The sequence below is a fragment of the Salvelinus sp. IW2-2015 genome, unplaced genomic scaffold (assembly GCF_002910315.2).
Source record: "Salvelinus sp. IW2-2015 unplaced genomic scaffold, ASM291031v2 Un_scaffold694, whole genome shotgun sequence".
Taxonomy (NCBI): Eukaryota; Metazoa; Chordata; class Actinopteri; order Salmoniformes; family Salmonidae; genus Salvelinus; species Salvelinus sp. IW2-2015.
In genome coordinates, this window is record NW_019942597.1 from 62,813 (window position 1) to 86,375 (window position 23,563).

General features: G+C 40.9%; 1 protein-coding gene across 2 annotated transcripts in view; it reads left to right on the forward strand.

Moving 5' to 3' along the window:
* Positions 1 to 1,727: 1,727 nt before the first annotated feature.
* LOC112068761 (coiled-coil domain-containing protein 141-like) overlaps positions 1,728 to 23,563 on the forward strand; it is a 56,835-nt gene continuing 34,999 nt past the window's right edge. For both annotated transcript variants that reach the window (XR_011475211.1, XM_024135961.2), the window contains exons 1-17: positions 1,728 to 2,234; positions 4,638 to 4,760; positions 8,304 to 8,495; positions 10,324 to 10,432; positions 11,387 to 11,640; positions 12,374 to 12,493; positions 12,758 to 12,964; positions 13,974 to 14,146; positions 14,482 to 14,623; positions 16,489 to 16,608; positions 18,045 to 18,236; positions 19,428 to 19,604; positions 20,405 to 20,584; positions 21,447 to 21,572; positions 21,885 to 22,073; positions 22,712 to 22,873; positions 23,172 to 23,321. Coding sequence is in view for 1 of the 2 variants with exons in the window: in XM_024135961.2 (XP_023991729.1) it covers positions 2,130 to 2,234; positions 4,638 to 4,760; positions 8,304 to 8,495; positions 10,324 to 10,432; positions 11,387 to 11,640; positions 12,374 to 12,493; positions 12,758 to 12,964; positions 13,974 to 14,146; positions 14,482 to 14,623; positions 16,489 to 16,608; positions 18,045 to 18,236; positions 19,428 to 19,604; positions 20,405 to 20,584; positions 21,447 to 21,572; positions 21,885 to 22,073; positions 22,712 to 22,873; positions 23,172 to 23,321 (2,721 nt within the window). In the remaining variant the exon portion in view is untranslated. The remainder of the gene's footprint in view (positions 2,235 to 4,637; positions 4,761 to 8,303; positions 8,496 to 10,323; positions 10,433 to 11,386; positions 11,641 to 12,373; positions 12,494 to 12,757; positions 12,965 to 13,973; positions 14,147 to 14,481; positions 14,624 to 16,488; positions 16,609 to 18,044; positions 18,237 to 19,427; positions 19,605 to 20,404; positions 20,585 to 21,446; positions 21,573 to 21,884; positions 22,074 to 22,711; positions 22,874 to 23,171; positions 23,322 to 23,563) is intronic.

Here is a 23,563-nt window from a genome sequence, read left to right on the forward strand (position 1 = left end):
GCTTGTTTGCAGACTTTTTGTACAGCTTTGACAGTGCTACTGTATCTTTTTTGACACGCAAAGACCCAAACGGCGTTCCCTAGTATGTACGTTGTGATGCTATTACTGTGCAACTCCGGTAGGGCAACATCTGAAAAATAGCGCACTTGGTAGTGTGTACCGGTGCTCGACCAGTCGGCGAAAGCCAACATTACACACGACAGAGAACAGTTGATTGTCAAGGGCAATTAATTCCAGTATCTTGGCTTTAATGGATTTTGCCTTTTGAGCTGTCTCGCTGAAACTTTATTGCTCTTTCAAATGACTGCTCGACTTGTTGACTGCTCGATCCACACAGCAGACGTGGGCTAGGTTAGGAATGCTGTGTTGCACGTGTAGCGCAAAATATTATGTGGCGTCATTACTGGATGGAAATTACAAGTGTAATGGCTGTGCTCAATGCAATGGCACTTATAAATATAGATCCATCAAACACCCCCAAACAGGGAAACGGATCCCAATCAAAGGTGTTATCACGTGCTCCACTAAGGCAGTTATTTATCTTATAACTTGTCCTCGTGGTAAAAATTATGTGGATAAAACAAAGCACGAATTAAAAGTATGTATCTCAGAGCATCGTAGCACCATCAGGTGCAAAAACTCGACTTACCCAGTTGCGGCCCACTTTTTGGAAGCAAACCACTCGATTTCGTCTCCGCGTTATATTGGCATCGAACATGTCTCCCTCCCTAGGAGAGGGGGTGACCTTGATCATTTATTGTTAAAACGAGATGCTGCCTGGATCTTTAACTTAAAGACCCTTGCTCCCTTCGGTCTCAACGTAGACTTTGATCTGAAGCCATTCTTGTGATTATTGTGAATTTGCCATTGTAATTGTTTGTAGGCTTATGTAGTCTAAATTGAATCTATGACCGTATGCTATCCATTGGTTTTTTGTATATTGTTCTTTGTATGTCATTTTAATATTTGTGAATTAACCAATGATATTAGGCCAAACTTGGCCATGATTACAGACACCTGTGTGTGTGTCTTTTGACACTATATAAACTAGTCACCCTGCAGTGTTTGTGATTATACCCAGATGAAGACAGCTTGCCTGTTGAAGCGTTGGACATTACATTTTTGCATCTGAGCTCTCTGAGCAGTTCTCCTTTATTTTCAAGTTTTCCACTCCGCTAGCCAGCACCTCGCCTAAATTGGTGTGCGTTTCTTTTTCCTCTAGATTGTCATTAAGTCATGTATCTAGATTATATAGGTATGCACGTCAGCTTTGACATCGGTTTTGCACATCGGCGTTAAACTAGACATCGGTCGATACCGATGTTGGCATTTTTAGCTAATGCCTCCCTCATACACAGACTAGGAATGCACGATATATCGGTGAACATATCGGAATCCGATTCCTATATGTTCACCGATATATCATGCATTCCTAGTCTGTGTATGAGGGAGGCAGGAGAGGATAAAGAGTGGCCGAGTGGGACTGGGAGAGAGGCAGGCAGGGAGAGGGGAGGGTTGTGCAGATACAGCACTTTCTGTACAGCACTTCGAGATATTAGCTGATGTACGAAGGGCTATATAAAATAAATTTGATTTGATTTGATTAGATAGACCAGAGTGGAGCGGACCCACCAAACTAGGGGTGTGTCAAATTGCTTCCAGCACAGCACAGTGTGATAATCCTAGTGGATAGTTCTATTTTTAACACACTGGCCAGCCGTGTTCTGCCCTGTCAACTTCACTCTGCTCTGTGTCTCCTGCTTGTTGAGCTTCAGTCAGTACGTTGATGCTAGTGGCTCTGATCTGTTGTGCTGTGGCTCGGCTGTGGGACTGGAGGGAGTGGAAGGGGGATATAACACCGCTGCTGAAACATACACCTTCCAACTGGATTGTTTTTGCGCCTGTTGGATGAGGGGACAGAGGGGTCTCTCTACTGCCGTTTTTTGCTTGGTCACTCTATCTTCAAAGGAAATATTGAAGGACTGTTGAGTTTGGAAGCACCCAGAGACTGAAATGAGAGAACAGGACAGAGACTAAGATTTGCAGGATCCAGAGAGAAGAGAGTGGACAGTAGGGGCTGTAAAGCTCATCTTATACTTTATGAAGTTAAGTTTGGACTGGGGGAGACAATGTCCAACGAAAGTGACACTGGAGGTCAACCTGCTGCGACAACAACAATCAGCACTATCGCCGTGCAGGCTGGCGATTCTCAGATTATTGTTACTGTGTTCAAGGTACCAAACTCCTAAAATGTTCTTCAGTTGTGTCTTTGGGTTGCGTAGGCTGTCTTTAGTTGTCTTTTTAAGCGTATTTCAGTCCTTGAAAAGCCTTATATAAAACCCATGTATTATTTTTCAGTTTGTGATATGTCAGGTGAACAGAACAGAAGTGGTTAGATATATGTCTCAGAACTATTTTTTGGTCAGAAATGGCCGTTCACTCCACAGTGATGGAGATGGAGAAAATCTATCTTTCCAAGCATTTTTAACAGAAATGTTGTCTAATATTACTATAGTGTTATGTCTATATAACAACAAGGACTGGTAATGAATCAGTGCCTGTCAAAATAGATTATTGATCTGTCTGAATCTGATAGACACTGACCTCACAGTGATCATCCATCGATCTCTTTCTTTCCAAAGTGCTGCTGCTATTAAAGGATCTTTCCCAAATGGCACCCTATTCCCTTCATAGTGCACTACTTATGACTACGGGTCTGGTCAGAAGTAGTGCGCTAGCCTACAGTATATAGGGAATATAGCCATTTGAGACACAACCAGAGAAAGGCATTTAATGTTGTCAATGATGTCACAAGCTTGCATAGTCCACATTGTTAAAGCTAGTGTCCTCGGATGTCAATAGCTCTCTCTGTTTGTCCATTATGCTTATAGGACTAGCTCCCAGCCAAACCAGCAGGCTTATCTCAATGCCTCACATACTAACGCCGTACATCTCAACATGTAGGCGGCCCTGCAGGGCTTTCCCACAGTAGTGATAATAAGACATCTGACATTAGGTAGGTCTTTTTTTTTCAAGTTTACTGTTCTAAGTTATTCTTTTACCACATGGCAGTCAAATACATGGTAAATACATGGTAAATATGTGGGAAAGTTCAAATGTACAAGATATTAGATATGATAAAACACAGAAAGGAGATTGTTTTCAAGTATTAATTAATATTCCTACTGGAGAAGGAAAAGCCTATGTTTTGTTTTAAGAGAGATATGTTTGTTGTCCTCTGTTGTATCCTTTGGCGCCAATTTTGCTGACCAATTTTGGTCGTGAGGGGGAAGGGGGTAATGGTAACGGTGTTCCCCTGAGTTCCCTGAGTCCCCTTTAAAGTGACTGCCACGGCTGCAATCTAAGGCATGCAATGATTAAAGGGCAAAGCATGCAGAGTAGGAAATAGGCCTAATCTCCACCTCCAGCACCGTCACAGTTACAGTGCCCATGCACACTCTGTGGCTGTAACCACATAACTAACCACCGTTGTCATTGACATATGAATTATTGTCTCAGTGAAAGTTTCCTTACATCTGAAACAACAGGCTACTGTAATGAGTGTGACACTATGTATAAATCTTGTAATATAGTTTAACAGTTGTTGGTGATCCTCACACTGCCTAGTATGAACACTTTGTAGCTGTTACAACCACGGTTGTCATTGACAAATCAATTACTGTACCGTCTTTCCAAATATATACAGGCATTATGTAGTAATACTGTCATATAGGCTACAGCAACAGCTGTTGGTGCTTTTTACGCTCAGGGTGACACTTCCACGAAAAGCTTGGCTTTAAGTTAATGTGGTTCACCCAGAGCGGTATCAGTAAGTCATTACATTAAAGGAATACCTCAGTTTAATGGATTGACATTGTCCTGTTGTGTGTCCCAAATGGCACCATATTCTCTATATAGTGCACTACTTTTGAACAGGGTCCATAGAGCTCGGGTGAAAAGTAGTGCACTATATAGGGAATAGGGTGCCATTTGGGACGCAAACACTAATTGTGTTCCCGGGACAGCACAATATATTGGAAAAGGAGTCCCACGTTGAGGACAACATTTCCATACTCTGTTTACACACTGTGAAATTCACAGAAGGACCATGTGGGTGTCCACAGGTATAATATTACACCAACCTGCCCTGATCGCAGTCAGATCATAAACAACATGTTACATGGCCTTGGCAGGGAAACACAAACAGACCTCGGCTTCTTGCTGGTCTAACTTTGAGTCTCTTTGATACTTAGTATCAAAGATTGTTCCAATGGATACAGACAGCCGTTTACTCTTAAAGTATAGTAATAATTATAAACAGGTTGATTCAAGCCCCGAATGCTGATTGGCTGATAGCCGTGGTATATCAGTCCGTATACCACGGTATGACAAAACATTTTATTTTTACTGCTCTAATTACGTTGGTAACCAGTTTATAATAGCAATAAGGCACGTCGGGGGTTTGTGGTATATGGCCAATATACCACGGCTAAGGGCTGTATCCAGGCACTCCTCATGCATAAGAACAGCTCATAGCTATGGTATATTGGCCATATACCACAAACCCCCGACGTGCCGTATTGCATAAATATGTACTGACAGCAAAATTGAGAAAACAAACACTGTGTGTTTTGTAGTGTGAGTCACTGGTGCAGCTGCAGTTGACTGAAGCCAATCCCAACCTGCTGGAGATCGGCAGCAACCAGGATGAAACCAAGAAACTACTGCATGAACACGAGCAGCTCCTGATCAAACTCAAGGTAATCCTCTCATTGGAAATAGATGTCACCACTAGGGGGGTCCTGGGTGGTGCAGTGGTCAAAAGCACTGCAGTGGTCAAAAGCACTGCACCGCAGTGCAGAGGTGCCACTACAGCCTGGGATTCGATCCCACCGACCAGGATTCCCATAGGATGGTGCACAATTGGTCCGGGGTAGGGGAGGGTTTTCTCGGCTCATTGTGCTCTTGTGACAGGGCAGGACGCCTGCAAGCTGACTCCGGTCGTCAGTCAAACGGTGTTTCCTCCGTCACGTTGGTGCGGCTGACATCCGGGTAAAGCAAGCAGTGTACTAAGAAGTAGGCGGCCATGTTTTGGAGGACACATGATTCAACCTTCACCTCTCCTGAGCCCATTGAGGAGTTGCAGAGATTACCCCAAAAAATAATAAGAAAATATGTACATTCTCTGCCTCATTCTCGTTGTAGTATTTCTTCTTCATTCCTATAACTAATATAACAGCTCAGGTGATGTATAAATACACTGTTCTATTATTAATATGTCACAATTTTGACATTATGTCAACATATAACTACACTATTCCTGTCACGTCCTGACCATAGGAAGCCTTTATTTTCTATGGTAGAGTAGGTCAGGGCGTGACTAGGGATTTAGTCTAGTTTATATTTTCTATGTGGGGTTCTAGTTTGTTTTTTCTATGTTGGTGTTTTGGTATGATTCCCAATTAGAGGCAGCTGGCTATCATTGTCTCTGATTGGGGATCATACTTAAGTAGCATTTTTCCACCTGTGTGTTATGGGATATTGTTTGGAGTTAGTGCACTTTGCACCTCTGTAGTCACGGTTTGTTCCTTTATTGTATTGACAATTCTATTATTGATATGTCACTATTTTGACATTATGTCAACATATAACTACACTATTCTATTATTGATATGTCACAATTTGACACATATTCTAATGAGACCATGGTGGGCCATGAGGATGAGCTACCCAATGATAATATTAGTTATATAATGTCACTTATTATTTAAGCGAAAAACTCAACAGAAGGGGGCGGCAGAGCAAACAGAGCGAGGCGGGTAGAAAGGACGGGACAGGCAGAGCAGTGACTGTACGCTAGTAGGATAGTAAATTTCTCCAATCATATTTGCTGATAGCGATGTTGTGGCTAGAGTGAAATGCTTTCTGTGGCACACATCAGAGTCAAATACTTTCTGTAGAACTAACTTCACGTCAGGATAGGCAACCGAAATGAATAATTAATGTATGTGTGTTATATTAAACATAGAGGAGGGAGTAAAATGTAGGCAATAAACATTTCAGAACAACTACGAGTCAAGTAAGACATGGGAGAGATGACACATTTTGGCAAAGAGATTTATTTATAGACTAATACACTTGAAGCAAATTGCCAAACCGAAAACTGCAGACATTACTAGGGCCTCCCCTGCCATCAAATCGACATATTTAATTAAATACTGCCTAACGTGATCAGAAATCTCAATTAGCAAGCAAGTCGCAGCAATGAAGAATTGAGTTTGTGCGCGTTCACGTGAGGGGGGGGGGGGATTCTGGAAGGTGGGAGATTTTCGGCACAACACCGGCCTTGTTTGACTATATCTCGTTGAGACACCATCAATGCTTTTCTTGTCTCAGAGATGGAACATGAAACTACTTCAGTCACTTTCATTGCCTCGGTGGAAGGTGGAATGTTCATAGCAGCCGTTTCAACGTTGATTTATATTATTTTCACTCAAAGCTTTTTCCCCTAGCCTTGTTATAGACAATGGCTATTTAGATCCAGGCCATTCATTACTGTTGCCACCTACAGTCAGGAGTTAGTTATGTCTGAGTGCTGAGCATGTTACATTTTATTTTATACAAGTATGATATTATTGGCATAAGCATGTGAACAATTGATATTATTAATGTAAACGTTCCGGTAGCATAGCGGTTAAGAGCATTGGACCAGCAACCGGAATGTCGCTGGTTTCAATCCCCGAGCCGACTAGGTAGAACATCTGTCGATGTGCCCTTGAGCAAGGCACTTACCCCTAAGCTCCTGTAGGTAGCTCTGGATAAGAGCGTCTGCTAAATGAGTAAAATGTAATTTTCCATTAAGACATCAGAGTAACTACAGATTTAAACCCCTGAACAAGCCCTCTAATTAAAGAGAGATTTTATCACAAAAACAATCCAAAAAAGATTTGCATCCAAATGCACCGTGTCCTTGGTTTATCCACGGCTTTTAATTCAGCTTACTAGCAGCAATCACATAGCAAGGCTTTGAACATTTCAAATGTGTATCTTACAATAGTGCAATTGAACAAAATGTCAATGAATTGCTCCATTAACAATGTTGATTTACATGCAAGTATATGGTCATTTTATGTTTTTAAAACAACGTGTCCTCATCAGAGAATGTCAGTATTGTACTCAACGACCGTGTAATATACAGTGACCTCCAAAAGTATTGGGACAGTGACAATTTTAAAAATTGTTTTGGCTCTGTACTCCAGCGCTTTGGATTTGAATTGATACAATGACTATGAGGTGAACGTGCAGACAGACTTTTATTGTAACTGAAAATAGAATTTGTTTCTAAACACTTCTACATTAATGTGGATGCTACTATTATTACGGCTAGTCCTGAATGAATCATGAATAATGATGAGTGATAAAGTTACAGACGCACAAATGTCATACCCCAAAGACATGCTAACCCTCTCACCATTACAATAACAGGGGAGATTAGATTTTTTTTTTGTGAGTATGATATTTATGCCTCTGTAAATGTATCATTCATCATTATTCATGATTCATTCAGAATTATCCGTAATCATGGTAGCATCCACATGATTTTAGAAGTGTTTAGAAGCATATTGTATTCAATAAAAGTGACTCCAAAGTGACACAATTCATGAATTTCCATTCATTTCTATTGGGCACAAAATAATCTGAAACACAATCAAAATAAACAGAAAATGTATCCAATAAATTTGTAGAGTCACAAGCTTGATGTAGTCATTGCATCCTATGAATATTGGACCAAATACTTAACTTTTTACTGATTTAGTACAGAAGTGAATTTGTTTCAAAATGTTTGGTCCCCTAAAATGTAGGGACAATACACAAAAAGTGCTATAATTTCTAAATGGTTCACCCGATATGGATTAAAATACCCTTAAATGAAAGCTGACAGTCTGCACATAATCATTGTATCATAAAATCCGAAGTGATGGGGTACAGAACCAAAACAACAAAAAATGTGTCACTGTCCCAATACTTTTGGAGCTCACTGTATGTACATATTGGTGCCAGCCTATTGTAAGGCAGTGTGCTAATAAGAATGTAGCCGGCAAAAAAAACGGTCCATTTACAATGTTGATTTACATGCAAGTATATGGTAATGCAATTTTTTTAAATAAGGCAGTGCTCTAAACAGAATGCCTCCTCTGTGTCAGAAACATGAGTGTATATCCAAAAAAGGAGGCCTGTATAATGCAGAGAAGATACTTGAATGAACTAGGTACCGTATATTTTAGAGACTTTTCTCTTTCCAGAAACATGAGGCAGGCGTGTGGGCCTTGCTGGAGGAGGCAGACAGGACGGCAGAGGAGAAGGAAGATGAAGGGGAGGTGTATGAGGCCATGGCTGTCTCGCTGAGCGACGCCTGGAGAACCCTGATCTCACTGCTAGAGAAGCGCCGGTCGCTGCTACACCTGGCCTCAGAGTTCTTCGACAGGGCTCTCGAGGTAGGTAGGCTAACAGAAAGGAAATGTTCTAGCTACATAGACCATACATAGACCCTGAGTCACTGTAGAGACGTGCTGGTCCCTGCTACACCTGGCCTCAGAGTTCTTCGACAGGGCTCTCGAGGTAGGTAGGCTAACAGAAAGGAAATGTTTAGCTACATAGACATACATAGACCATACATAGACCCTGAGCTCACTGCTAGAGACGTGCTGGTCACTGCTACACCTGGCCTCAGAGTTCTTCGACAGGGCTCTCGAGGTAGGTAGGCTAACAGAAAGGAAATGTTCTAGCTACATAGACCATACATAGCCCATACATAGACCCTGAGCTCACTGCTGAGACGTGCTGGTCACTGCTACACACTGGCCTCAGAGTTCTTCGACAGGGCTCTCGAGGTAGGTAGGCAACAGAAAGGAACTGTTAGCTGGACATAGACCATACATAGACCCTGAGCTCACTGCTAGAGACGTGCTGGTCACTGCTACACCTGGCCTCAAGAGTTCTTTGACGGGGCACTTGATGTATTGGCCAGGCTAATAAACAGACCGTTATAGCTACACTATAGCTACATAGAACACACATGGAGCATACATAGACCAGACATAGACCCTAACAGATCAGAGCTGTTTTTAAGTTCATGTACATGTAGGCTATGCCACAGGGGTTTTCATTGACTAAGCCTGTTACAAAGTGGAATTTCAACCAGTTCTGTGGATCTGAAATGGAAAGTTTGTTTTTCATTATTTTATTTGTTGGAGGAAATATAAAATGGCATGATAGCTATCAACACAGAATCCAGTGTTGTTGTTTTGTTATTACTGTGTTGTTACAGTGCGTCTGTTTCCTCCTCTGAAGTTTGCTTCAAAAGACAAAAGAAAACAGCTCATTGTTTTATCAGCTTTGTTAGCATTTGTGTCTACGTACTGGAAAATAAAGATATATGTTTTTTTCCACTAGATAACATTGTAACTGAGAAGGGTCTGTTTGTACTGCAATTAGATATCAGGGGAATTTACTGCCAATGTGTCACAATGGTGCAGTTTCCATGCCATCAGTCCACAGACAGTGCCTCAGAACAAGAGCGTTGCGTTTTGTGATATTGTAGGCCTATGTGCTGTAATTTAACCAGGCTCTAACGGCTATCCACCCTGGGTGCTGCCACATAAAGCAGACACATTAGAGTTGGTGTGATGATTATGAAACATGATGAGCGGAAGTGTGAAAGATAAAGGAAGCAGATGGTTCCCCCTGGATAACCTCACTGTGGATGTGACTGAGAATTAAACAAATAGCAGAACTGTTTGTACTGTCTGTCCTTTTACATGTTTCATCACTGACCAAACAGTGTTCCTTTTTCAATGTTTTACTTCTTTATTAAATCTATTGTGAATGTACGAAGCCTTTGGAGATCTCCATGAATAAATGTGCAAACACAGAGCACATACTAGGATAAATTACACTGTTGTCTAACTATACAGATAGATTAATGCTGTCTTCCTCCACCTCCTTCACTTTTGTCTAACTATACAGATAGATTAATGCTGTCTTCCTCCAACTACTCCTTCACTTTTGTCTTAACTATACAGATAGATTAATGCTGTCTTCTCCACCTCCTTCAGTTTTTCTAACTATACAGATAGATTAATACTGTCTTCCTCCACCTCCTTCAGGTTTGTCTAACTATACAGATAGAGATTAAATCTGTCTTCCCCACCTCCTTCAGGTTTGTCTAACTATACAGATAGATTAATGCTGTCTTCCTCCACCTCCTTCAGGTTTGTCTAACTATACAGATAGATTAATAGTGTCTTCCTCCACCTCCTTCAGTTTGCTATCAGAATAGATGAGGCAGAAGAGTTCCAGAGCAGAGAGCAGGAGCTGGCAGATGCGGAGTGTCTGAAAGAACTGCTCATGAAACACAGTGTTATGAAGAGAGGTGGGTATTATGTTGATACACCTATAGTACAGCCTCCCTTGGAGAAATTCTGTATTTATTCCCTTTGGCAAATCCCCTTAGAGTAATGACTTCTGGGTCACTGTTCCAGATGTCTGGTAGATGATACACAACCTCAGTCTGATCCTGGCAGTCATTCAGTTCACCTCTGCCCTCCCTTGAGTGAATCATTCTCCTCTTAAAGTTCCTGAAATTAGATGATTTTACCCTTCCTTTCAGTCTCCAAGGCACTGAGATGTAATGAAGAGATAGATATCTGTCAGATGTGAGAATGAGTGGGCTTCATGTTATATCAACAGCACAATAAACTCAAAGCTAGCTGGTTGAGGCTGCTGAAGGAGAAAGGGACCATGATGTCATTTGACATCGTAATGGTAATATAAACAACAAGTACTCTCATTCTCATGATAATATTTGATGAGAGATTACACTGTAGTGTGAGATACCTTACTTACTATACAAATTGATCTAGGATAGCTGTATTTACACGACCCACAACTGGATTAATTCATAAATTATTTGTGTTTTGGCACGTATCTTTTGCAAATGAAAAAAGAGATTCTGCACACTACAATCTATGATCCCATGTGGTATGTTGGTGGTAACGTTTTGACTACTTAGGTTTTCATCGGGTCTATATTGTTTTGATTTCCAGCACCTGCTCAAAGACATTGTATCTGAACTTCTAATCATCTTTTCTTATTCTGGCCCATATCTGTCCCTCGGGTCTACTGGAGAAGTAAATGCTGGTTCTAAACAAGAGAGTCTTTCTAATGAGAAACTTGTCAATGGTATCACGTAATTCAGATTTTTGCTGCTATTCGCACTGACTATGTAAGGCCTCCAAGTAATAGTAAATAAACCTCTCCCTCTTTCTCTATCGCTTTCTTGCTCTCTCTCTCCTCTGTCGTCGACACCTCCCCTCTCTTTCCCCAGGCCTTCTGGAGAAGTCAATGTTGGTTCTGAACAAGAGTCGTGGCCTTCTAGACTTCCTGAGAGAGTTCCAGACTGAGGATGGTCTTCAGAGGAGTGAGGCATTGAGAGGGGCTGACAGCAGCTATGGCCGGGTGGAAAGTCTGATGGAGATACTGCAGGACAGGAGGAGACGGGTGGACCAACACATGAAGCAGCAGCTCCTTGATCTGGAAGTGATCCTTAACATCTACCAATGGGATCGCCAGGAACAGGAAGTGAGTCACAAACTGTCAGGAAATGTCTATCTAAGATCAATCCGTGTCAGAAATCTCCTTTTGACTTAACTTTCACCTATCTCAGGGATGGGCAACATTGATGGGGGTGGGGCCAAAAAGAAATCTGAACTCATCATGAGTTGCCTGCCCCCATGTAGAGTAGAAACAAATGTTCTACCTAGAAATATATAATACCTTCTGGCTTGTTGAGCCATATGGGGTCATGTGTTAAGATGATGGAAGTACAGATGCCTTGTCACGTCCGTTGTTGTAAGAATCGGACCAAAATGCAACGTGGTTTGGGTTCATCATCTTTATCACGTGAACCGGCAAAAAACAATAAAGAACCAAACGAACGTGAAGCTATGCAGCTCAAGGCAACTATACACAAACAAGATCCCACAAAACCCCAGTGAGAAAAGCTGCCTAAATATGATCCCCAATCAGAGACAACGATAGACAGCTGATTGGGAACCATACCAGGCCAACATAGAAATAACAAAACTAGAGTACCCACCCTAGTCACACCCCGACCTAACCCAATTTGAGAATAAAAGGCTCTCTAAGGCCAGGGCGTGACATGCCTCTGTGTTTAATATTCTATCTACTGCTTAGTGTAAGGAAGAGCAGTCATGCAGCATAAAACTCTTCCTTTGAAATCATTTACATAAGTACCCAAGAATAAATGCAGTAATGTCCTGACTGCAGTTATAATGTATGGTATTTCATTCAGGTAACCCACTGGTTCAAAAACAAAGCTGACTTGTACTTTGAAAAAGATCATTTGGGCTCAGCTCTCACAGAAAATGAAGAGCTCCTTCAGGAATACAAAGAGTTTGAAGAGAAAGCCAAGGTATGATACTTTAAATATGAATACACTTTGGTACATATTTGCCAAGTGATTGACTGATATTTTCAACAGTAAACAACAAAGCTATAACAAACTTTTATTAGGGCATGTCCAATTTTACTGTAAGTGTGTGACTATAATACTAGGGCCATGAGCATGACATCTAAGTGACTTTAGTATAGAAAAAATATTTGATCTACAGCCAATCTAATATTCCCTGTGTGTGTCTGTGTGCGTGTGTGTGCATGCTTGCGTCCTGTTCTGCAGGACTGGAGTGTGTTGGTGGAGAAGCTGCTAGCCCAAGCTTCAGAGCTGCAAGTGGGGGAAGCAGAGGGCTGTGCTGAGGATGAGACGGGCCATGTCTCTGAGAGAAGTGTGGCTCTCAAAGCCTTGCACAAACACTTTTGGAACCTCATGATGGGCCGGCTGGCACAGCTACAGGAGAGCAATTCCTTCTTCAGCAGCGCTAACACGGTACAGACACAACTGACTACTATACAAAAAACCCCTTAGGAGAGTATGTACTGCATTAGCAGTAGAAGGTAGCTAGTGTAACTATACATATCACCTACAGGAGAGCAACGGCTTCTTTAACAGTGGCAACAAGGTACAGTACATTCTCTACATGTCTTATGGCCATAGATTATCAGGGCCACCAAGGTAATTGCTGATTAGTGGTCCTAGAGATTAAACTGTTCTATATCTATGCTTGTGTACATGTAGCCTTCAGGAGAGAAATTCCTTCAGTGTCATCAAGATAGTTACTGTAACCTTCTTAAGCACTGCCAATAAGGTACGCTTTAACAAAGAAATGGAGGCTAAACTTGTAGGATATAGTTAGACCATCCAAACATGTCCGTGCAGGAAGATTAAAACAACGCAAACAATTCGGCTACTTTCAACGCGTTACGGTTTCACACAACCTAATGTACATATCATGTGCCGCTGCCTTTCGCATTACAACAAGGTAGCTAGAATACCGTACAAATCCTGTGCCTCTTTCTTTAGCAGTGCCAACCAGGTACTTAGTGTAGCTACTGTAGGCTTGTATTACATATCACCTTCAGGAAATCCTTTAACAGTGCCAATCAGGTACCTAGTGTGGCTACTGTAGGCTTGTATTACATATCACCTTCAGGAAATCTTTCTTTAGTAGTTCCAACAAGGTAGCTACTATACATGTAATATCATGTGCCTAACAAATTTGTGATGAGTAATTATTATTGCAGTACTAAGTGCTTACAACTGTATTTGAGGTACTCTACACAAGACTAGGGAACTAGTGACTTTAATTTGATTTGAACATGGTGCCCTCTAGTGGACAATAAGGACATACTATTTGTGCCATCTACTGCATCATGAATTGTGACTGTTATTATAATGAGCAATATTACATTTATTCAGGACTTCTGCTGAACCATCTATCATGTTTACATGAGTACTTAATGCATATTGTCCTATCCTCTCATTCCTGTTTTGTCAGGCTTTTGAGGTCCTGGGAACTGTTGAGAGTAAACTTAAGGGGTTGAAGACCCAGACACTATGGTTGCCTGAGTTGGCCAAAAAGCACGAGGACCTGTTGCGAAGCATCAAAGAGTCAGCCAACGACCCTCTTCAGAGAGGGCAGCTCATACTACAGAAGGCCAAACCACAGAGGTAGGGAGGTAATATGGCATCCATATTAGGACATCCTTAGTCCTCTGACTCAAAACCTCACCCCCACCCTAGTCAAGTTTAAAACCTGCTGTGGTCAATAATCACCACAGACTGCTTATCACTGGTGTAGCAAAACAGAGATTTTGAGTAACATGTGATTTCAATAGTAAAGATGTCACTGCTATCACTGTATTCTGAAATCAAATATGCTTGTTATATCCAATGCAGTGTGTTCAAACTAGGCCTTTATATTAATAGATGGATGGATCAAGACTGCGGATAATATGACTACATGGAGCATTTCACAGCAGACATGCCTCTTACTATATTTCTAGTTCACAAGTTGAAGGCGTGAAAAGGATGCTGGGATATGTCAGAGACCGGGTTGATGCTCTAAGTCAGGAGTGCCATGCTCACCAAGCACTGGCAGCCAAGAGACAGCAGCTGGTGTCCCAATGTGAAGACCTCATAGACAAGGTAAATCAAATCAAATTTTATTTGTCACATACACATGGTTAGCAGATGTTAATGCGAGTGTAGCGAAATGCTTGTGCTTCTAGTTCCGACCATGCAGTAATATCTAACAAGTAATATAGCCTAACAATTTCACAACAAGGTACACACAAGCCTTACGATTTGTCCCAAATGGCACCCTATTCCCTTTATAGTGGCTCTGGTCAAAGGTAGTGCACAATATAGGAAATAGGGTGTCATTTGGGATGAACCCGTAGCTATATTTTTATTGAATTACATTATATTATGCCTTTGAGCTGCCAAAATAAATAGTGCACATACGCCGTACCGGTAAACATGAGACGATCAAAATAATTAAAATAAAGATGGCAACAAAACTGTAGGCTATTACACTATAATTGATCAATTTCACATGTCAGTCACATGAAACATTTGTGAATGGACTTGAAAATGTGTGGAATACTCTCCAAAATGCCGTGTGGGTCGACAATAAAGTGACAATTAACGAAGGTAGAGATGAGTGGCCAAGACAGAGAGGCGCTCGGACAGCAGTGGATGCATAAATTCATATTCATTAGGCTGTACATCAAATTTTTTATTTAATAAAATGTTTGTACTTTATTGTGCTTAACAGCCAGTGTGTATTCTTTTTAACATACTATTAACTTACTTTTATTTATTAGGCAAGTCAGTTAAGAACAAATTCATATTTTCAATGACAGCCTAGGAACAGTGGGTTAATGGCCTTGTCCAGGGGTAGAACAACAGATTTTTACCTTGTCAGCTTGGGGATTTGATGTTGCAACCTTTCAGTTACTAGTCCAACGCTCTAACCACTAGGCTACCTGGGAAATTGTTTACAACTTGCTATCTATCCCATAAACCTATCAACGAAAATATATTTTCATCTTCTGTGGTTTGGTAACTTCCTGTTCTTCAACCGACTCTGGCTGGACTGAAGAAGACGCACATCTTGGAAAAATTCAAAGTATGCAAAGGAGCCTTCAACTGCAAAGGGCATTGTGATTCCACTCCGTTGTGGACGGTCCCCATACAAATGAATGCCATCCGCCGTAACATAACGGAGTGCTTATGGTTAATGTGAATGAGGCATTATTATGAATGTAATTATTAATGCATGACAATCACTGAATGTCATTCATTACACTTTTTGGTGTTTTGTAACAGATGTCTCTTTCCATTCGTCAAATGGCGGGTGCACAGTGCATTGTATGGATGTGGGACAGCGGGAATTATTTTAGTGGACGAATGTGCGCAGGTAGCCAGGTTTACACAGGAGCCTTGTGATGTGATTGTTTGACAATCAAATGGTTGTGTTTATGCCACATTAAAAGGTTTGCCTAATACATTTTAAAAGTAAAACATCAAATCTTTAGTATTAGGCCCACAGAGATGCTATTAAATGAATAGGGATTCTTAATATGTCTCACTGGGCTGGATTCAGAGTTGAGGTATGTGCAAGTTAAGACTTTTGAATAATATAATTCACTGTCAATGGGAGAGGTGCATTAAAGCATATATTCCATTTTTTAACAGACACTTTCATCCAAAGTAACTTACAGTCATGCGTGCATACATTTTAAACATGGATGGTCCCAGGAATTGAACCCACTACCCTGGTGTTAACAAGCACCGTGCTTTACCAACTGAGCTCCAAAGGACCAGTTAAACATATCTCAAGTCAGATTACAGCCCAGTCTCAGACGAGTAGTAAGGCAAGTTGACAGCCTACGATCAACTGCTAATACTTTCATGTGTGTGTAAATGTCCATGTATTTCAGTTGACTGCATTTGACTGAATTGTGGAACTAATAAAGTAAAGTAAAAGTCATGTGTTTCTGTCCCAGATCTCTGTGTGGCTAAAGAGCAGCAACGGTGTCCTCTCCAGCAACACTGAGCCAGGCTCCCTGCTCTCTCAGTCTGAAGACATGCTCAACAAACACCTGGAACTCTCCTCACAGACACAGGTAGAGTCAGGAATATCACTTGTAGACTTACTCAACCTTATTAAAATGTATGACCCCTTTGTTTATTTACCCAGCTCTTATACAAAGGTTGGGTCACTTTCTTTCAATTCAGGAATCTCAGTTTACTTCCTGAATGTTGTTTTCAAATAGACCTAACCCTGTCTTGTACTGTACTGAAGTATACACACTACATGACCAAAAGTATGTGGACACCTGCTCGTCGAACATCTCATTCCAAAATCATGGGCATTAATATGGTGTTGGTCCCCTCTTTGCTGCTATAACAGCCTCCACTCCACTTCTGGGAAAGCTTTCAACTAGATCTTGGAACATTGCTGCGGGGACTTGCTTCCGATCAGCCACAAGCATTAGTGAGGTCGGGCACTGATGTTCGGCGATTAGGCCTGGCTCGCAGTAGGCGTTCCAATTCATCCCAAAGATGTCCGATGGGGTTGAGGTCAGGGCTTTGTGCAAGTTCTTCCATACCGATCTCAACAAACCATTTCTGTATGGACCTCGCTTTGTGCACGGGGGCATTGTCATGCTGAAACAGGAAAAGGCCTTCCCCAAACTGTTGCCACAAAGTTGGAAGTAAATAATCATCTAGAATGTAATTGTATGCTGTAGTGTTAAGATTTCCCTTCACTGGAGCTAAGGGGCCTAGCCCGAACCATGAAAAATAGCCCCAGACCATTATTCCTCCTCCACCAAACTTTACAGTTGCCACTATGCATTTGGGCAGGTAGCATTTTCTTGGCATCCGCCAAACCCAGATTCATCCGTCAGACTGCTAGATGGTGAAGTGTGATTTATCACTCCAGAGAACACGTTTCCACTGCTCCAGAGTTTTACACCACTCCAGCCGACACTTGGCATTGTGCATTGTGATCTTAGACTTGTGTGTGGCTGCTCAGCCATGGAAACCCATTTCATGAAGCTCCCGACAAACAGTTATTGTGCTAACTTCCAGAGGCAGTTTGGAACTCGATAGTGAGTGTTGTAACCAAGGACAGACGATTTTTACCCTTAGGTCGCTTCAGCACTCGGCGGTGCCGTTCTTTGAGCTTGTGTGGCTTACCACTTCACGGGTGAGACATTTTTGCTCTTAGACATTTCCAATTCACAATAACAGCACTTACAGTTGGCTGAGGCAGCTCTAGCAGGGCAGAAATTTGACGAACTGACTCATTGGAAAGGTGGCATCCTATGACGGTGCTACGTTGAAAGTCACTTAGCTCTTCATTGTTGCTATTCTACTGCCAATGTTTGTCTATGGAGATTCCATGGCTGTGTGCTCGATTGTATACACCTGTCAGCAACGGGTGTGGCTTAAATAGCCAAATTCACATATTTGAAGGGGTGTCCACATACTTTTGTGTATATATAGCGTATGTGTTACCATAGAGTTTTCTCAACCCTGGCCATTTGGTTTTCAGCAAACAGCCAGTGAGGCAGAGGCCATGGCAGAGCTGCTAAAGGAACTGAGAACACTGGGGTGTCCTGAAGCTGCTGAGTTCTCCAACAAAGCATCACTGCTAGAGGAGGAGCTGAAGACAGTCACCAGGAACATCACATCTCGCATCGAGAATATCCAACCATACGTGGGCTTCTTGCGAATAGCAGAGGAGGTTATTTTCTCTTATCATTTCATGAAACTTAGGAAGCTTATGGTTGTTAAATATCTGTACAGTTAGTTTGGTACAGTGGTGTCTGACTAAATATTGTTACATAGTTATGTACAGTGTACATTAAACTTTGTATGTATTTCATTCATATTTTGTTGAAAGCACAGGTGATTTAACTGAAATTTGTCAATAACCAAAATGGAAATCAATCTGAAATGCAGTTGGGGAAGCTACTCTGAAAATATAATTTACCAAGCTGCCAGTTACAAGTGGAAATAAAATTGGATGGACAACAGAAATAGAGGAAGGACTAAGAACAAACAAGAGAGAACTATTGTAAAGTAGACTGTGTCTGTAAAATAGGTATAAGAAGTATAAATTGAAGGTAAAAGCAGAAGTGTTTATTAGTTTACTCCAATTGGGGGAGCGGTGGTAGGGTTGCGGGGAATAATAATAAAGGTATATTCTTTAAAAAAGTATGTATGTCTATATAGGTATGTGTATGTATATATGTGTATATGTATGCATGCGTGTATGGATATATATATTTACCCCAAAAAATATGGGGGATTGGAAATGATGCAGACAATTACATTGGAAGCAACATTCTTTCCGCAATATTAAGCTGATCCACCCCTAAAAAAAAAATATTAAAAAATAATAAAAAATAAATAAATAAATATTTTAAAAATATATATATATAAAAAATAAAAATTAAAAAAGCTGCCAGTTACTTAACCCTAGAAGAAGTTAAGCTAGTGTAAAGTTACCCTTAATAAGAAAAATATAGTTCAAACTACTTCATGAAAAACTATCATATGTAAATCTGAAATGTCATAGATGACAAATTGCAAGAACAGATCACTTTGGGATCATATGTTAACAAAATGTGTAATTTAGCCTATTAAACACAAAAACAATGTTTCAAGTGAGAATCAGGCAGGTCGGATGCCGTAAAAGAAAGTAAACGATTGCTTACTTCACCCATATTTCAATTTCCTTTTGCAAGAAGAGTAGTGTTCAGTTCCAGTAGTTAGCTGCACAACTACATTACCTAGATTTGAATTTAGTTCAACTACCACCAAGCTACTGCAAAAAGTAGTTAAATTACTAGTTGAACTACTTGTAGTTCACTACTCCACAACACTGCTGAAATGTAATATTCTGAAATGTGTGACTCCTATGCTTGTTCAGGTGGAGGAACAGATGCAGAGTCTACATGAAAGCTATAACAGGAAGCAAGAGGAGGAGGAGAACGAGGAGAGTTTAGTCACGTCTAAGGAGATAGCTGACGCTAAGTGGCAGTCCATGTTGGAACGCTTTCTCACCATGCTGGACCTGGGAAACAACTACATCAACTACTCAAACATGGTGAGAGACATTATTGAGCCTCAACCCCTCCATACACTGTTATCCAGGTTAACGTTGCTAACGTTGAGCCTTCCTATAAGCCATTGCTTTTCTGCCTGCACATAATAATAATAATACATTTTATTTTAAGCGCTTTTCAAGACACCCCAAGTCACTTTACATATACAAGATAATCAGCAGGATAAAAAGCAACAATATCACACATTTAAATAAGTAAGTACAGTATATAAAAGTACACCAAATATAAGGATAGACTAACCATGGACAGCACTAAACATAATGACAGACTAACCAGGGCAGTGAACTAAACAGGGTTTCAGCAGTGGAGTCAGTTAGAGAGGGTCTGAGTCGTGAGATGTTTTTGAGGTGGAAGAAGGCTGACTTGGTGATGTTTTGGATTTTGTGTCCAATTGACAGAGTGGGGGTCAAATGTAACACCCAGTTCCTGACTGGAGTTGGAGTGGATGGTGCAGACGTCGATTGTCATGTTGAGTTGACCCAGTTTCTTGATGAGGGAGTTGGGGCCCATGAGCATGGTATCTGTTTTGTTGTCATTTAGTTAAAAAAAGTTATTGCTTATTAAAACTAAATGACGATAAAACAGAGGTCATGCCTAAATTAGACAAACCTTACAACCATTGATTATTGTATTTCATTATAAGTATGGTTAGCATGGTTTATTTTGTCTTGCTTTGGAAAAATAATTTCCACCCACATCCAGGAGCCCTTCGTAAGGGCTGCAGGATACAGATAAGATCCAGTACCTGATAATAATGGATTCTTTATGTTGACATCGTCAGGTGAGTGAGAACCTGAACCTGAATGTGAGGGCAGCCATCGGTGTGGTGGAGAAGATCATGGAGGAGCTGAACAAGAAGAAGGTGGATCTGTCAGACCTCTGGACCTCCTGGCAGCTCCACGTCAGTCAGGTGAAGTCTGTCAAGAAACAGTGGAAGAAATACAAAGAACAACTGAAAAAGGTACATAAAAATAAGTATGCAATGTATACTGAACAAAAATATACACTCAAAATGTAAAGTGTTGGTCCCATTTTTCATGAGCTGAAATACAAGATCCCAGACATTTTTTAGACATTTTAGACAAATTCTGATTGACTGGGCCTGGCTACACAGTGAGTGCCCTATGCCCTCCCAGGCCCACCCATGCCAAGTCATGTGAAATCATAGATTAGTTCTTAAAAAATGTATTTCAATTGACTGATTTCCTTATATGAACTGTAACTCAGTAAAATCATTGAAATTGTTGCATGCTGCATTTATATTTTTGTTCGGTATACAGTAATCCCTCGTTTATCGCGGGGGTTACGTTCCGAAAATGACCCGCGATAAGTGAAATCCGCGAAATAGAAAACTTTTTTTTTTTTTACAATTAGCAACTATTACATGTATACAAATACAGTGACTCACGTGTAGGCCGTTTCGTCGACATTATGGGTTTAGGAGATGTTCGAAATTACAAGATAATTTGGCCAACTTAATGTAAATTTGCCAAGCTGTTTTATGTACGTACACATAACTGCACGAGACGACAAAATGATAGCACAATTCGTAGCATGTTTTGATACAAGAAGCGGGAGTGAGTTTTTAGCGAATCAGAATGCAGAGCACAATGCACCAAAAAAAAAAAAAAAATGCATTATGAAAATCCGCGAAATAGCGAATCCGCGATAAGTGAACCGCGAAGTGGCGAGGGATCACTGTATATCCATTACAAATTCCTGAATCACAACCAATGTATTCTCAATTGATCATAAATGCAATCTCATTTAGTGTCAAGAACCCCCCTGTTTTTTTTGTTTTTAATAGAGTTTTTCTTTTACAGACTGTTCATGACCTAAATAGTGTGGAGGAGGTTCTTGTCCCGACCTCTAAAGTAGATCTGGGAAGTGATCTTCAGACTGTGTCCAAGCTACTGGAGAACTTTAACCTAGCTAAGCCCCACTTCCTGGTAAGAACTATAGCCTATTGGCCTGTCATAAATAGTAGGTAGAAGAAATCATAACATTATATTATGTATAATATTTTTTACAGAAACACAATGGTTTTATGTTTAATAGTTTTACAGTAGTACCAATAGTCTGTGTTAGTAGTTAGTTAGTATACACTTTACCATATGTATACAGTATCTTTACAGTGGCTCTAAGTAGAATGACACTATGCCTACATTGTTCTGGTCCATTCTGGTCCATTATGTGATATCCTATAGGTAGATATACATTATTATTCTACTATATCTCTATTTACTGTATGTCCCCTGTAGCAGTTGAATGCAGAGGTAGAATACATGGTGAAGACATCAGAACTGTTGGCACTGAAAGGAATTCCGATAAAAGAGAAGAATGAGAAAGTCACAGAGATGCTTCACCTTCATCAGAGAGTGAAAGATAAAATCAAAGAGTACGAGTCTGTCCTCAACATGGCTGTGAAGTTCCACCAGCTCTATGACGAGGTAACAACACATCGTCTAAGGGTGCTGTACCACCCTATTGGGTACAACCCTATTCCCTAAGGAATAGTGCACTACTTTTGACCAGGGCTAATAAGGTGCATTATATAGGGAATAGGAGGAAATTTGGGACGCACTCTTACATACTGTATCAGGGAGGGTGTTATCTTTGCTGTAGTCCCTTCAGAGTCATTGTATCTGGGTCTGTCATGGAAAACTATATTTGCTGTGTGTTTGAGAGAACACATGGGATCAGTTTAGGATAGCTCAAAGCTCCCTGCCCTTCACAGACATGTTCAGCTTGAAATGTCACAAATACTGTAACTATCAGAGAGTTACTTACCTATCTAGCTTTTCTCTAGACACCAAAGAACACAGGATCAGTTAAGAGATGCCCTGGAGATACCTCGTGGACCTTTTTAGACAGAAATGTACCATAAAAGATTGATACTTTGCATGCTTTGCAGGTTTCCCATAAAAGATACCGCAGAAGACACTAACAGAATATGACCGCATTACTTAGTCATTTTAAAATCAATTCTTTAACAGCTGGTGATATACAAACATCATTAAACACACATAGATTCTGATCAGAGAAACAAATAAACAGCCTCCCAATTGGTTCATTGTTTTGTCCCCAGTTGGATAAGCTGTCAATGTTGGAGCCTGTGACGGGGTTCAGCGAGACAAGCCAGGCTAAGATCCAGCTGATCCAACATCAGGACAGACAGAGTCACGTCAGACACCTGTACAAGCTGGCTATCTCTCTGGGAGGAGATATCAGCAACACTGTACAACAGTTGGTGAGAAGACACACACAGCCACACAGCCACGTCAGACACCTGTACAAGCTGTACATCTCTCAGTAACACTGTCGGTGAGACTGCAAGGCAACACCTCATCATTCACCGCTGTTTGTCTTGACCCTGAGAGTGTTTATTTTAATTTTTTTATTTGAAACTTTACTTTAATCGTTTTTTTCCCCAGGGACAATCCATACTAATGGTATGCTAAATAAGAAATATTAGTGTACTTTTGAAGATTGTTACATTTCCTGATCATTATCTAATGATACAAAAATTCTCTTTCCTGCCGTCCCAGCATGACTCAGGTTTCTCTGTACAGCGTCTGCAGGAGCGTCTGGAGAGACTGGAGAGAAGCTGTGTTAACTGGAGTGCTGAGGCCAACAGGTGTGAAGAGAGCCTCACCAGCAACCTGCGCTACTGTGTCTTCAAGGAGGAGATCACTGAGGTGAAACCCTCTCTCAAGCACACGCGTACACACACACACACACTGCTTCAAGGAGGAGATCATTGTGGTCGGACGGTGAAACAACCCTTTGGCTTTATCTCAATAAGACTGTTAGTCTTGGTTATTCATCCCAATTTATATAACCCAGGCCCCAGATCAAGAGCCCAACTATTTATTTGTGTTGGGGCTTTAGGCTTTTGTAGTTGCTGGGGCTTTTTATTGTCTGACCTAGCAGCATAGCA